The 14,827-nt window shown below is 37.2% G+C and overlaps 1 protein-coding gene across 2 annotated transcripts in view; it reads left to right on the top strand.

Moving 5' to 3' along the window:
- Scaper (S-phase cyclin A associated protein in the ER) overlaps window positions 1-14,827 on the top strand; it is a 351,295-nt gene that overhangs the window by 13,176 nt on the left and 323,292 nt on the right. For both annotated transcript variants that reach the window (XM_055621927.1, XM_055621926.1), the window contains exons 2-5: window positions 4,093-4,156; window positions 7,367-7,484; window positions 8,506-8,576; window positions 11,482-11,676. In XM_055621927.1, coding sequence (XP_055477902.1) covers window positions 4,151-4,156; window positions 7,367-7,484; window positions 8,506-8,576; window positions 11,482-11,676 — 390 coding nt within the window. In that variant the 5' untranslated portion in view covers window positions 4,093-4,150. The remainder of the gene's footprint in view (window positions 1-4,092; window positions 4,157-7,366; window positions 7,485-8,505; window positions 8,577-11,481; window positions 11,677-14,827) is intronic.

Here is a 14,827-nt window from a genome sequence, read left to right as displayed (position 1 = left end):
CAGTGGACTTGGGCAGGGGCATGCAGGCAGAAGGTGGAGGAAGGGAGGGATTGGGATGGGAGGAGGGAGGGAACCACTGGGGGGGGGATACAAAGTGAGTAAAGGGTAATTAATAAAGAAAAATAAAATAAAAAAATTCAAAAAATTATTACCACTTAAAACCTTGAATTTATTAACATTTGTTTTGTGTCTTAGCATATAATCTAGACAGTGTTCCATTTGTGTTTAAAAATAGCGTGTATTCAAAAAGAAAAAAATAGTGTGTACTCTGTTGTTGAGTATAATATTCTAAATGTGTTTTTTAGGTTCATTTTATCTGTCCTATTGTTCATGTTTACTTTTTCCTTAATGGCTGTATGCCCTCATGATCTATCCTTTAAAGTGGGGTACTGGGTGGGTGAGAGGGCTCGGTAGGTAAGATGCTGATCCCTAAGATCCACATGGTAGAAGGAGAGAATTGTTGTATGTCCCCAAGAAATAAGTAAATGTAATTTTTTAAAATGTTACTCCTGAGTTTGTGATATATATTATATATACATATATGATTTTTTTTCCTTTTTTTTTTTCAAGACAGAGTTTCTTTCTGTAGCTTTGGCTGTCCTGAGACTCGCTCTGTAGACCAGGCTGGCCTCAAACTCACAGAGATCTTCCTGCCTTCGCCTCCTGAGTGCTTGGGATATTTTTATAATTATTACATTTTCTTGGTGAATTGATTTTTATTTATATATTATGTCTTTTGTATGTGGCAATTTTGTGTGGCAAAAATCTGTTTTGACTGGTAAAATAACTCTGTTTTCTTTAGGATAGCATTTACATGGAATATTTTTTTTAGTCCTTCCTTTTTCAGCCTATTTTCTTCTTGAAAACCACAGTTTCTTATAGGCAGTGTGCTGTTTGAGCATGACTGAAAGTTGACTTAGCCACTCTTATGTTTTGCTTGGCGAATGTGATCCATTCACAGTTAATGGTAGAAAAGCTCTTACTACTGTAATTACATTCTAACTTATAGTTCTTTCACGTTCAGTTTCTTTCTTGATATTTTCCTTTATGATTTTATGTTTTTTAAATAATGATAAGCTTTTGTTTTGATTTTTATTGTGTATCTACTATAGGTTTTTCTTTGTGGTTACCATAGGCTTACAGGAAATATCCTATAGTTATAGTGTGTTGTTCTGAGTTGCTAAAAATTTAACTTCAACTGGTTTAAGCCCGAAATCTCAGCACTCACTAAGCAGAAGCAAGAGGATTGTGTATTAGAGGCTAGCCTTGGTAAAATAGTAAGACCTTTCAAGAAAGCAAAAACTGCCAGGCTTGGTGTTGCACGCCTTTAGTCCCAGCATTTGGGAGGCAGAGGAAGTTGAATCTCTGTGAGTTCTAGGTCAGCTTGGCCTATAGCAAGTTCCAACACAGCCAGAGTTACATAGAGAGATCCTATCTCAATCTCTTTCTACCCCCCAAAAAGAAAAACAAACAACAACAACACAAAGAAAAAAAAAAAACCCCACCAGGCAAAAACATTGAACACAAAAACAAAATTGCTTTAACACTTATGTTAATGATGTCACAGATTACATTTTTCATATATTGTGTGTCTCTTTAATAAATTGTTGGAGTTCATATATATCTTTTTTAAATTTAGTTTTGTGAGACAAAGTTTCTTACAGGCTAATGTGGTAGTGAACTTCCACAGCCCTTGCTTGTTTGGGAGGATGGCAGTTTTAGGTAGGGCACATTGAGAAAGTCACATTTGGCAGAGAGGGACCCAGTTGTGAACCTCTGAGGCTCAAGTCCTGAGAAACATGAAGAGGCCAGTGGGGCTGGGCTGGAATGAATACTGGGAAGGAGCATTGAAGAACGGGAGAGCACTGGGGTGGGGTGGTGACTCTGAGCGAGGTGGAGTGGTGGTGGAGGTTTGTGAGCACGGGCAGTGCGCTTAGAGAGTACAGCAGTCACTTTCCTAAACTAGCGCCGAGGTTTTCACGCGCTTAAACTCAACCTGTGAAGTGTTCACAGAGCTGGGTTGCTATACCATGGTGGATTTTGGGACATTGTGACTACCGTGTAAGATAACCTGTTTTCATTTGAGGTAATTATCATTTTCTCTCCATTGCTCTGCCTTTTAACTCTGTGGATTTTATTATTCAGGACAATTCATACAAATGAAAAAATGTAATATGTGATCTTTTTAATATTTGTAAACTCATTAACATAAAATCAAACAAATCTTTAAAAAACTCTTCTGTGTTGAGACATGAGAACTTAATTCCCCTTTATGAGCAAATAAAAATTGTTTTATTTAGTTATATCACATTGCGCTTAATATTTAGCTGATAGGTATATATGCCATTTTGATTATTGTTTAATAAACTGATTTGTGTTTAAGATGTGTGTGAGTGAGTGTGAGTGTGTGAACATATGTTTGCACTTGAGGTGCTGCTTTCAAACTGTACTTTTTATAGTGCAGGTACCTGAGTCTAGGGTCAAGCATCGCAGGCAGGTACTCTCCCATCAGGCCATGTCCCCAGCCTGGAAGTGTATTTTAAAGGAGCATATTCACTCGACTGAGACCAAATGACCTAGGTTCTTAGAATGTTTGGTTTTATCTACTACTTTCTTTTGTTCAGTGGTTCTTACTACAATGTTAGACACACCCATGCTTGTGTGTTTGCGTGCTCACATACACTAACACACACTTTGTCTAGTTTCTTTGCTTTGTGTTTCTTTTGAGTGAAAATTTGACTACATTAAACAGATTTCCTGAAAGGTAAGGGCTGCTTTGTGTGGACACTTACATAAAAGGTGATTAAAATACTCTGATAAAATTTCAGTTTATGGAAGTTCTTTTTAAAAGGTTTGTTTTGTTTTTATTTTATGTTAATGAGTTTGCCTGCATGTGTGTGTACTATGTGTGCCTGGTGTCCATGGAGTCAAGAGTCCCTGGGTCTGAAATTATGAATGGTTGTAAGCCACAATGCTAGGACCTGAACCTGGGTCTTCTGTAAGAGCAACAAGTTCCCATAAACATTGAACCATCTCTCCAGCCTCTGTTTTATTGAAATTCTTAAGGAGAGGTTACACATTATTTTCTGTATTAAGTTGATTCTCATTAATGAGTCAAGTGAATGAACATTATGTGGGTCCCCTAAAAATGGGAGTAGGGGCTGTCACCAACTCTGCTGCTTGCTTTGGATCCCTTCCCCTTGCTGAGCTGCCTTGTCAGGCCCCAGGGAGAGGATGCACTTAGTCCTGCTGTGACTTGAGGTGCCAGGGTAGGTTGGTACCCCTTGGGGGCCTCCCCTTCTCTGAGGAGGAGGAGAGGGGAAATAGGGGAGAGGATCGTGAGAGTGGGACTGGGAGGAGAGGAGGAAGGGGGCTGTGATCAGGCTATAAAGAGATTAAATAAATAAGTGGGAACATGAAATAGAATAGAGAAGGCAAGAGTGGATTTCTCACAATAGGGATACATGTTCATGAGCTTCTCCTTTTAAACATTATAAATTGGGTCAAGATATGAAATGTGGGGCTAGAGAGTGGCTCAGCAGTTAAGAGCACTTGTTACTCTTACACAGGACCAGGTTTGGTTCCTACTACCTACAGAGGGTAGCCCCCTGTGGTTCCAGTTCCACTGGTAGAAAAAGCCCTTTTCTGGCCTTTGCAGGCACATATGCTCTGTATGTATTACATACATGCAGGCAAACACTTACACACATTAAATAAAATAAACTTTTCAAGCATATAAAATGTATGTATGTGTGTTTTATTAAAGAGTTATACTAAAAACAAGCTTGATGCATCTGGATTAGGATTATAGTCCTGTAATTAGCATTGTTTTTTTTTTTTCCATCTTGTTTTTATATTTTGAAGACACTATTCAGTGTGGAGTATTTAAAGCTTACTGTATCCTATATATACTAACAGACAATAAAATATAGTTTTATTCATTCTTTAATATTTAATGTATGAGGGACTTGGTGAGATTTTATCTTTTGATGATTACATATAATTTTATGATAATGCTGTAACTAAGGATGTGTATGAATATATATATATATATATATATACATATATACATAACATATATTTTAATTGCAGGAATTATAACCCATGGGATTATTTGGTAAAAGATCTTGCCATAGAAGACAATTAAAGAATGATGGTAAGTACAGCTATTTTTATTATATTTGTTTGTTTGTTTGCTTCTCTGTGTCCACATGTGCCATAGTGTGTGCGTAAGAAGATCGGAGGACAGGTTACAGGAGTTGACTCTCTCCTTTCACAACATGGCTGCTGGGGATCAAACAGGTCATTGGGCTTGGCAGCAAGGGCCTTTACTCACTGAGCTGTCCTGCTAGCTATTATGATCGAGCTGTTTTAAAAACCAAGTTTAGGTTTTCACATAATTCTTGTTTGCGTCTTATTTCCTATTTCCTGCCATCTATTTATCATATTTTAACTGCAGTCTTAGTCGCTGTGTTAAGCACTATTGTTGCCTTGATCTGACACCTGTGGGATGTGGGTAGGAAAACAGGAGAGCTAACTTCCTGGACTGCCTTGATCCAGGATGGGCACTGGGAGTAGGGAACCTAAACAGAAGGAACATGTTCTCATCCCTCACACTTTTACAACTCAGTATTTTCAGTCACTTCTATATCCCTGAAACTACTCAAATGAAAGGCTTAGGAAGAGGAAGTGCAGTCTTGCCTAAGTCCTTTCTTTGGGACTTTATAAATAGGAGCAAATCTCAGAAGTGTGTAGGCTGTGGTGAATGAGTTCAGTATTTGATTTCTTACAGTGTGTTGGGCAAGATTTGAATATAACTCAAAGCTGATGTTTGTTGCTTTTATTTGAAACATTAAGTATTTGAACAAGCCTGTGTAAAATCTCCATGTAACACTAGGTGGCACACTTTAACTTTGAGTAAAAATTTTGTTGTGATCTGAACCTGAGTAAGCATGCAGCTGAAATAGACATCTGCAAGGTAATGACATATCTGAGCCTCATTGATTGCATTTCAAACCTTGGTGCATATGCTAAAGTGATTAAAAGCAGTATGTTATTGACATGTTTATAAGAATTGTTAAAAATGATCAGATTTTGAGTTTTTACTGAAAGAAGTCTATTCAGCATGTTACAGAAAGCATCTGTAATAGAAAGAGAAAAGTGTTCCAAGCACATACAAGATGAAGAGTAATATTTTTACATGTTGAATATTAGAATAAAGAATAAATACAAAGTCTCAAGCTGCTGTCTTTTTCTCTGACTATGTCTGTCTGTCCTGAGTACAAAAGAACTAAGTTGATAATGCTGATCTTCGGAGGAGAAAGGACATTCAGTCAGAACCTTCAAAGTTAGTGTTACTGCAGTGTTGGGACTGCGAGGACATCTGCTTTAGTTCTTGGGAGCTTATTACTGTATGAAGACTCAGTCAGAATATGATGTAGTAATAGTGAGTTTTATGCCCTAGTGTCTATACCTGTAAGATTTCCTACAGGGGAATAAGGGGATTATCTGAAAGAGCTGAAAGACATCTATTTAAACTTGTTCATTTGGCCTAGAGTCAATAGTGATCCTTTTGTTTAAAACTATGGTTTAGGTAATTGAAATGATAGCATTAAGTTCAGTCAAACAGAGGGAGTTTTACAGTGTTACATCATTGAGAAGCATGAGAGTTAAGTAGAGATTTGTGAATTTTGCAAATCTAGCAAGCACAGTATAACAAATTCCTGTGAAAGCTTTAGTTAGGTAGCTGCCTCTGGGACTTTTAGTGTAAGGCTAGAAGAGTGAAGGGCTATAAATATAGATATTAAGTAGAAGGTTAAGAGTTCTGGAGAGAAGATAAGGAATTAGTCTCTGATCAAAGTATTCAAATAGGTGGTATTTTTTTTAGCAGTTTATGATTTTTAGTAGTAAGTTCATTCATTTATGTACTGGAACTTTATTTTTGTCACTCATAGATTTAGCAGGGATGCTTACCTTTCCCTTAGACAACAACATTTCTCTGTACCAGATTCTTTACACAAGTATAAAAATATTATCTTTCTTTAAAAAAATTCTGCTTTTCTTTCTTACTTTTTTTGTTTTTCTTTAAGGTAAAACTCCAACAAGAGATTTTAGCTCTAGGGTCTATGTCTTTTCTCTCAAGACCATGCTCTTTTGAACTTCCTTTTGTGAGCATTTTGATTGTCACTCCACCCAGTAGACCTGTGGATGTGTAAGCTGTGGTGCTGGCGTAGGTGCAGAGTGGCGGTTCTGCTGCTTGCTGTGGCTGTTCAGGCTTCAGACTCTGTTTCAGAAGTGATTTAAAGTTTTAATTTTAGGGTTTTTAACCTGAAAAGAGACTTGATGTCTGATGAACCACATTTCAAATTTCAGATTGGTTTGTATGTGCATGATGTGGAGGCCAGAAATTGACTTTGGATATCTTCCTCTCTCTCTCCACATTATTATTATGGTGCATGCTTGGGAATACAAATGTTTGTGTGTGTGTAAGTTAGAAGTCAACATTGGGTATCTTACTCTTGCTTTCCACCTTGTTATTTGAGATAGTGTTTCTCATTGAACCCGGAGTTCCTGTTGGCCAGGAGCCCTTGGGATCTTCTTGTTTCTTCCAGTTCTGGGATTCTGGCGTATGTTGACATGCCTAGCTTTTTACCTGGGTTGTAGTGAACTAAATTGAGGCCCCATATTTATAGACTTAGCTGGCATGTTATTCTCTTTACCCCATATAACTGACAATTCCTTTCTTTAGCATTCTTTCAGGGAACATAAAAGTATGATATACTCTGTCTTAATTTTTTGGCTATTTGGTTGGTATCAGTAAGAACTTAACGCATTAAGCACCATCCAAGCAGCTCCTTCTTTATTTTGAATTTGTTACGTGTTTGTGTGTGTGAGCACCACGTGCATGCCGTGCCACAGCATGGGTGGGGTCAGAGGGCAACTGTGGGAGTTGGTTCTGCCCTTACTACGTGGGCAATGGGGAATTGTACTCAGGTCCTGAAACTTGCTGGCCACAGTCTTTGCCACTGAGCCATCTGCTTGCCCCACCTATATTGTGAGGCAGAGTCTCTCACTGGACCTGGAACTTCCTATTTTGACTAAACTGGTTATCAGTCTCTCCCCTTACTGTACTAGGATTACAGTTATAATCCTCACTCAGTTTTTACGTGGATCTTGGAGACCTGAACTCATTTCATCATGCTTGTACAACAAGTATTTTATCTATTGGCCATCTCTCAAACCTCTCAAATTACTTTTTACGTATTTGCTTTTGAATAAGTATGGAGAATAATGAACTTGTCAAATATATGCTAAATGAGGTTGATACCTAATAGCCTCATAAATATTCTTGTTTCAATATGTCTAGGCTTCCTTCCAGCGCTCCAATAGTCATGACAAAGTGAGAAGAATTGTTGCTGAGGAGGGTCGCACAGCAAGAAACCTGATAGCTTGGAGTGTTCCACTAGAAAGCAAAGATGATGATGGTATGTATTCTAAAAGTTAGCTTTTCCGTCAGTGTAAGTTGGGAGGACAGGTGAATGTGCTTGTGTGGAAGACTGGAGGCAAGAGGATTAGCCTTATAAAGCCTTGGCAATATAACAAGGCCCTGTCTAAACCAAATGAAACAAAGCAAAATGTATAAGCATTTATTTAGTTTTAGAGAATAGGTAGATTTAAACTGAATATTCACAATTAGAATTCTGCAACAAATAAGCATATTAAATAAAATTTATTTTGTACAGAAATAGTTTAAAAAGTTTTTTCATTTACTGTTTTAAGAAATAATGAAGTTATTTAGCTATTACTCTGGTAGTTGAAATGATGATTTACTAACTTCATAATTTCTTCTGCATTTATCAGTATTCTTCTAATATAAAGAATAGCTTTTCTTTTTCCCATTTATTTTAAAATGTATGTATTTTTAAATTTGTGTAGTTTTATGACTTCTTATTTAATTGGGTATACTCTGACTCTTTTTTGATGTTTAGATTGTCTTAGATTTTACTACTGGGAGATTCTTGGTGTTCCTGTTTCCTTTGTACATCCTTTTCTTTCTTTCTCTCTTTCTCTCTCTCTCTCTCTCTCTCTCTCTCTCTCTCTCTCTCTTTTAGAACAGCCTTACAAAATAGGATGCTTCAAGATAACTAAGAATGCACCTCAGGTTTGGGTAATAACTCCATAGTAAATGCTTATGTTTAAAGTCGTGGTTAAAAAACAAAACACAGAGCTGAAGATTCCTCTCCAAGAAAGCCATTGAATAAAACAGTCTCTTGGACTTGAGAACATAGATTTTAAAAAACAAATCAAAAACCTCAAAAACCCACCACCAGTTCATCTTCATTGACAAGGAATGACATTGTACTGTTCTATGGTTTCTGGATGGAAATTATGTACTAGGAATGCCTGAATGCCTTATATTGTTTAGTTGTATGTTATATATCACCTATAGTTTAGTTATGTTATCTCTTTTGATTTATGTGTTTATCTCCTTTTCATGCCTTGCAGGAAAACCTAAATGTCAAACTGGTGGAAAATCAAAGAGGACAATTCAAGGCACTCATAAAACCACTAAACAGGTAGAGCATATACAATTTTTTACTAATTTGTTTTAATTAGTTTCCTGAGTATATTATCAATTACACAAATTTTTAAATCTCAGGATTTGAGTATTATGTATCTTGTTTACATAAAAATTCACTATAACATTTTTAAGTTTAAAAAGGTGGATTCTTTAATTTCTATATGGCTAGTCCTAAGTACTTTAAAATTTGTTGTTCTCATAGTAACCCTTTGGTGTAGGCCTTATTTTCTTCACTTAACAAAATGAAGTTATGGGCTGGGGAGATGACCGATTGGCTGTGCAAGCATGAGGACCTATCTTCAAATCCATATTAAAAGAAAAAGCCAGATACGGCATTATGTGCCTGTAACTCCAGTTTCGAAAGGCAGATACAGGCAGATTCTAGGTGCTCACTCACTGTTTGGCTAGCTAGCCTGTCTGGCCAAAAGAGCAGTTTTTCACTTTACTGAGATGCCTTAAAAGGAATGTCTTAAAAGGAATAAGGTAGATAGTAGCAAAGAGAGACACCTGTGCACCTTTGGCCTCTACCTGTGTGTGCATGGGGCAAACACCCGCATGCATGCGTGCGACATTCAGTAATGCCAACAAGGTCGGGAAGTCCCTGTATGAAGAGAAACAGAAGCTCAGAGACTGTATGGCATTCTAGTAAGTGACAGCCAGACAGAGTTTCAGCCCATACGGCCAGCTTTCAGTTTATCTCCTTACTTCTCTCAAATACTTACATTTCGTATGTGGGGATTTGTGATGTTATTTTTTTTTTTTTTTAAGAAATGATACTTTCAGTTTGTAGAAGTCACAATTTAGTAACTCTAAAACTTTCCAAATAGATTCTTTGAAGCTGTACAGAATCTAGCCCTACCTCTTATTTTTAAAATGTTCAGGATAATTAGTTTTTCCATAGCCTTTTCTTTGTTTTTTATTTTAATTTGATATTATATATTTATATAAATTAAAAACTTAATATGAAGAAAACAGTGTAAATCATGCCATCATTGTGAGTTCACAGAGTCCATCTTACACATGCATCAATGATAATATTTTTAGATATGAATAAAGAATATTTTAAATATAAGGTAAATACCTACAGGTAGAAGGAAAATAAAACATTCTATTTAGAAGTAAGTGGAGTTGGGGACACAAACTAAATGGTCAAAGCATCTAGAAGATGACTTCCAGTGAGAAAGAGGCTGGATGCCATTTATTGTGGGAAAGAAGACCAGGGTCTGATTTGAAAACTTAGGCCTGTACAGTACTGTGCATTATTAGACTGGAAAAGATATACCCTTTTGGGGGTGTAGCTGATGACCGCTGATGTCTAAAGTCAGTGGAGACTGCTTTCGTGGTAACCTGATTGAAGACTCAGTCTGTCATATTCCTTAAGGGAGAGAACTGTAGGCTCCAGTAAAAGACCCCAGGAAGTAGAACTAATGTGGGTCAGATTGATGGTATCTAGAGGTGAGCAAAGTAAGAAAATGAAAGGCATGAAACTCAAAATAAGTTTGCCAAATAAAATATCAAAGTATATGAAAGAAATGTCGTAAGATACAGTCAGTACTTTATAGAAATGAGAATTTACTCCTTAGGTAACGGAAAGTGAAATACACTACTCGAAAGACAGCTTTCCAATAAATGCATTTAAGTTCCTCAAGGGAAAGAGTAGCTATACAGGAAATTTGATAAATTATGAAATAAAGAAGTTAGCTGTTAACTGCAGACATTTATTCACGTGACAGTGAAATTCTGAAAAACTGCAATTAATAAATAAATAGCATGTTGAAAGGAGACAGGGAAATTTAGGAGCTGGAAGGTGCTCTGAGGAGGATTTAGACTAGGAAAGGACTGAAGACATGGGAGATGAGAGAGAAAATCTGAGGTAGAATTTCTAGCACACATCTTCTCAGGCTTCCAAAAGGAGAAAAGAAGTGATGCATTGAGAGTATTTTTACTTGCTGAATTCTCAAGGGCTTTAGAATAAAGAGCTGAACAGTATAAACAAAAGTAGATTTACACTTAGGTCTATTTCACAGTCTGCTGAACATCAGGGTAAAGAAAATCTTTAAACTTACCAAAAGGTGACACCACAGAGGATTACAGGTTACTAGCAGCCTTTGTTAGTCTCGGAACAGTAGAGGAGTACCTAAGGGTTCTAAGGCCAGCAGACCCACAAAACTCTTCAGCTCAAGTTCTGTGCTAGTCAGGTGATTATTCCTTTCAGAAGTGAAATAAAATCAGTTTCAGATATGCAAAGACTTAATTGTTGACCATTGCTTTGGTCTATTTTGTGCTCCTGAAACAAACTTCCACAAAATGGGTAATTTAAAAGCAATAGACATTCATGAGAAAGCTGATTTGAACCCAGCTGGGTGAGAATCTTCTTGCTGGCTCAGCCTGGCAGAGAGTTTCATGCCAATATCACAGGAATGGGTTTATTATCCCATAAATAGTATCCTCACCAAAACATGAGATCAGCTGGCTTGGCAAGATGACTCATGGGTAAAGTGCTTGCTAACAAGCTTGGAATTTGGCTTTGATCTTGGGAACCCATGTGATGAAGAAGACTGACTCCCGCCAGTTGACCTCTGCCTCCATACTTGCACTGTGGCATATGTGCTTGTGGACACATGGACGCATGCACATGGACTCTTGCTTTCTCAGTACCCTTTGATAGCCATCAGCTCCTCAGCTAATGGTGGGGCCTTGGGACTTCCTTCCCTTCCATGCTGGAATTTTTCCTGGAAAAACCTGCCTCTTGTTCATAACAGAAATGCATTTGGTGAACTCAAGTGTGATATAAGCTGAAAAGAATGTCTTACGTATTCATATCGAAAGTTTGTTTTATAAAGAAATTAATTTGTAGAAGCCTTTTACTTACCTTTTTAATGGTCCATTTATTTCATCAGAATACTGCAGTAGAATGTAAAATAACATCCACAGCTGGAGAGAAACATTTTGATAAAAGTCCCACAAAAGCAAGGCATCCACGGAAAATTGACCTAAGAGCTCGCTACTGGGCATTTCTATTTGACAATCTTCGCCGGGCAGTAGATGAAATCTATGTGACTTGTGAGTCAGATCAGAGTGTGGTGGAATGTAAGGTAAGGGCGCTTTGGGGTTTGTTCATCTACAGGAAGGTGCTTCAAGTGTTTTCCGACATCTGACTTGTTTATTTCACTTTTCTGAGTTTTAATTGTATAATTTTTACTTCATTACTGGGTAATGAGAATTATTCTTTTAGCCCTTACTCTCAGATAGACATATGCTTGAGGCTTTCTTGATTTTTTACTTTTTTAAATTAAAAAATTTTTTTTTTTTTTTGTTTATTTGATGTAATACATGACTTCTCTTTTTCTGTGAAAGGTTTAGTGGAAAGCTGTCTTAACTCATAGTCCTAGGGAAGGAATCAAAATACATACACACACACACACACACACACACACACACACGAAGGTACTCACAGAGGATTTTAAAAGTCCTATTTGCATTTTCGTTGGCTACTGTTAGTAGTTATAGTGAGATTTTCTTAGTCATTGGTCTCATTTTATAGTTGGGAATTGCTTTATGCTGAGATAATTAGTGTGCTTCTAATTCATTCTGGTTAGAGAAAAGAGATTGCTAGCTAACTATAAACAATCCAGAGTGGGATTAGGATATTATTATAAGGTGTGCTTTCTGATTTTAGATAACCTTGTGTTTGTAAAAATTTTAAACAGATCTATAGCATAGTCTGTTTTGAAAACTTACTAAACAGCCTGGCCTTTTAGAAAATACAAGCTATATACTATGTTAATTTTTATTTAGGAAAATCTTAAAATCAATGGTACATTTTCATAGAATTATCAAAGAGATAACTGAATTTATGTTTTAAAAATAACTGTGGTTTTGATGGTGATCATGGTTCATTATTTAGTTTTTGCAATACATGATGAGTCAAAGGAAAGTTACAGGTTGAGACTGTTTGTATTTCCTCTTTAATTGGAAACAGCCAAGATAGTGTTATACTAGCTTGAAAATATGGTTCATTAGAAGCATGCTCTAAAATTAATAGTTGGAATTAATAAAATATGTAGTGTGGTGGTTACAACTAATATTGCTATGTAAAACTTTTAATTTAAAAAAAACAATTTAATTTTTAAAAGTTAACTTTAGTGTGTTTGTATATGCCATGACACATGTGGAAGTCAGAGGACAACTTGTAGCAGTTGATTTTCTCTTTTAACTGTATGGGTCTGAGGATCAGTCTCAGGTCAGGAGACAGCAAGTATCTTAATTTGGTCACTCATCTTGCTACCCAAAGAACAATATTTTTACTTAAAATCATAATATTTGAGTATAATGAGTCAGGATGTTGTGGTAGAAAAAAAAATTACTGTATTTGGTTTTGGGTTCAGCTTCTTCTACAAAGTGAATGGATGAACCTAAAAGTGAGTGTGTGAGTCCAAAGGTGAGTGTGTGAGTCTGACACTGAGTGTGTGAGTCTAAAAGTAAGTGCCTGAGCCTAAAAGTGAGGATGTGAATCTAAAAGTGCGTAGGTGGCCAGCCCTCCTGTTTGTTCACAGTAAAGTTTAAGGTGAAAACAAAGAGGATTTTGTTGGGATATTTGTAGTTCTAACCTCACAGAGAGGAGAATGATACCATCTTCTCTGGATGGACGTTTGCCTTGATTGTGATGTGTCTGGAATGAGTTAAAGAATGTTGAGAGTACATTTTCTTCCTTTCCATGTTTCCCACTTGAATTTGGAGTGTGGGGAACTAGGCATCAGTTTGTTGTAGCTTGGCAGGGTTTGCTAACAGAGACTGGTGTTACCTCTGCTTTAGAGAGTTTATGGTGTAATAAACTTGCTGTAATAGCCCATGCCCCTTGAAGGATGCTTGAACATTTGGTTAAGTGAAAGCATGACAAATTCTGGCAGGTTTGAGGAGAGGGATCTAGTGTGAACGTCCATATGGTCTGGAGATTACATATGGTACCTGTGCAGAAACCACCATCTGTGCAGTCTGCACAAGGTTGAAGCTACTGACTTCATATTGAGTCAGAGAGAAGAGCCCAAACACATCTTGTCCTGAGAGCACTTTTGTTGGCAACTGACATCAGTTAAGCTCCTAAAGAGGGCTGGCTGATGACTGTGGTGGACCATCAGTGTGTCTGGCAGGCTGCGTGAGTAGAATGTTGCTGTTTCTGTAGGTACCCCTTAGGGCAGAGCATAGAAGTTTGTAAAGAAAAGAGAGAAGGGGAGCTGTGGAGGATGAAGGAAAGAGAGGGCCAGTAAGAACAAGTTATACTCTTTCCCACCATTTGTGCTAATGAAGAAGGGAGTCAATTGATGACTTAAAAACCACAATTTTAAAAAATGTTAGTTACCCTTTATTTAATGATCTTATTCTATCCCATATAGGTATAATTATAGTTGTGTATTAGTTGAATAACTAAATAAGATTTTTATTAGTTAAGTTCTTTGATTTCATACATGTGTATAATACATTCCAGTCACTCTCCCCACACATTCTGATGTCCATCCCATCTCTCTCAGTACACCCTCCCTACCTGTTCTTTTCACAGATTAATGACGTTTAGTTTTGTTTTGTGACTTTTTAGTTTAACCAGGAACATTTGTGTAATTGTTGGATTGGGTCTACCCATTTGGAACTTTGGGGGTCACCAGTGGGTACACAACTGAAGGTAGTAACCCCTCCCTTTCCTTGATTTCATCTATAGTTCAGCAGTAGGGCCTCTTGAGTCCCTCCGGCATACTTGGTTGTTGATGGAGTCATTCTTGTACAGATCCAAGGCATTCATCCACAGTTGAGATTTCATGATTGCAATGGTTGTGTATTACCCAGAAGATGGTATCTCACAGCCCTTCTCCTTTCTTCTGGCTCTTAGTCTTTCTGTCCCCTTCCCTAGTGTTCTCTGAGCCTTGGAGAAGGTGATGTAAATGTGTTGTTTAGGGCTGAGCACCCAACTGTCAGTTACTTCCAGAACGTTGTTCAGCTCTGAGTCTTTGTATTCACTGCAGTTTATGGAGAAAGAACCTTCTCTCATTAAGGCCGAGAGCAGTAATTGTATATTTATGTTTATACATAAACACTAAGAAAGGAGTTATACACTATGTCAGTTTAGCGGTGCAACAGAATGAAGTCTCCTGTAGGACCCTTGACCTCTTCTACCATGAGTTTTAAGTGTATTCACAGTATCAGGCATGAATTTCCTTCTGTGGTGTGGACCTCAGATCCAGTAGAGAGAAGTTA

This window comes from Psammomys obesus, unplaced genomic scaffold, assembly GCF_907164565.1.
Source record: "Psammomys obesus unplaced genomic scaffold, mPsaObe1.curated_primary_1811, whole genome shotgun sequence".
NCBI lineage: Eukaryota > Metazoa > Chordata > Mammalia > Rodentia > Muridae > Psammomys > Psammomys obesus.
The sequence above is the reverse complement of the archived record's forward strand: the minus strand, read 5'-3'. Positions and strand labels throughout refer to the sequence as shown.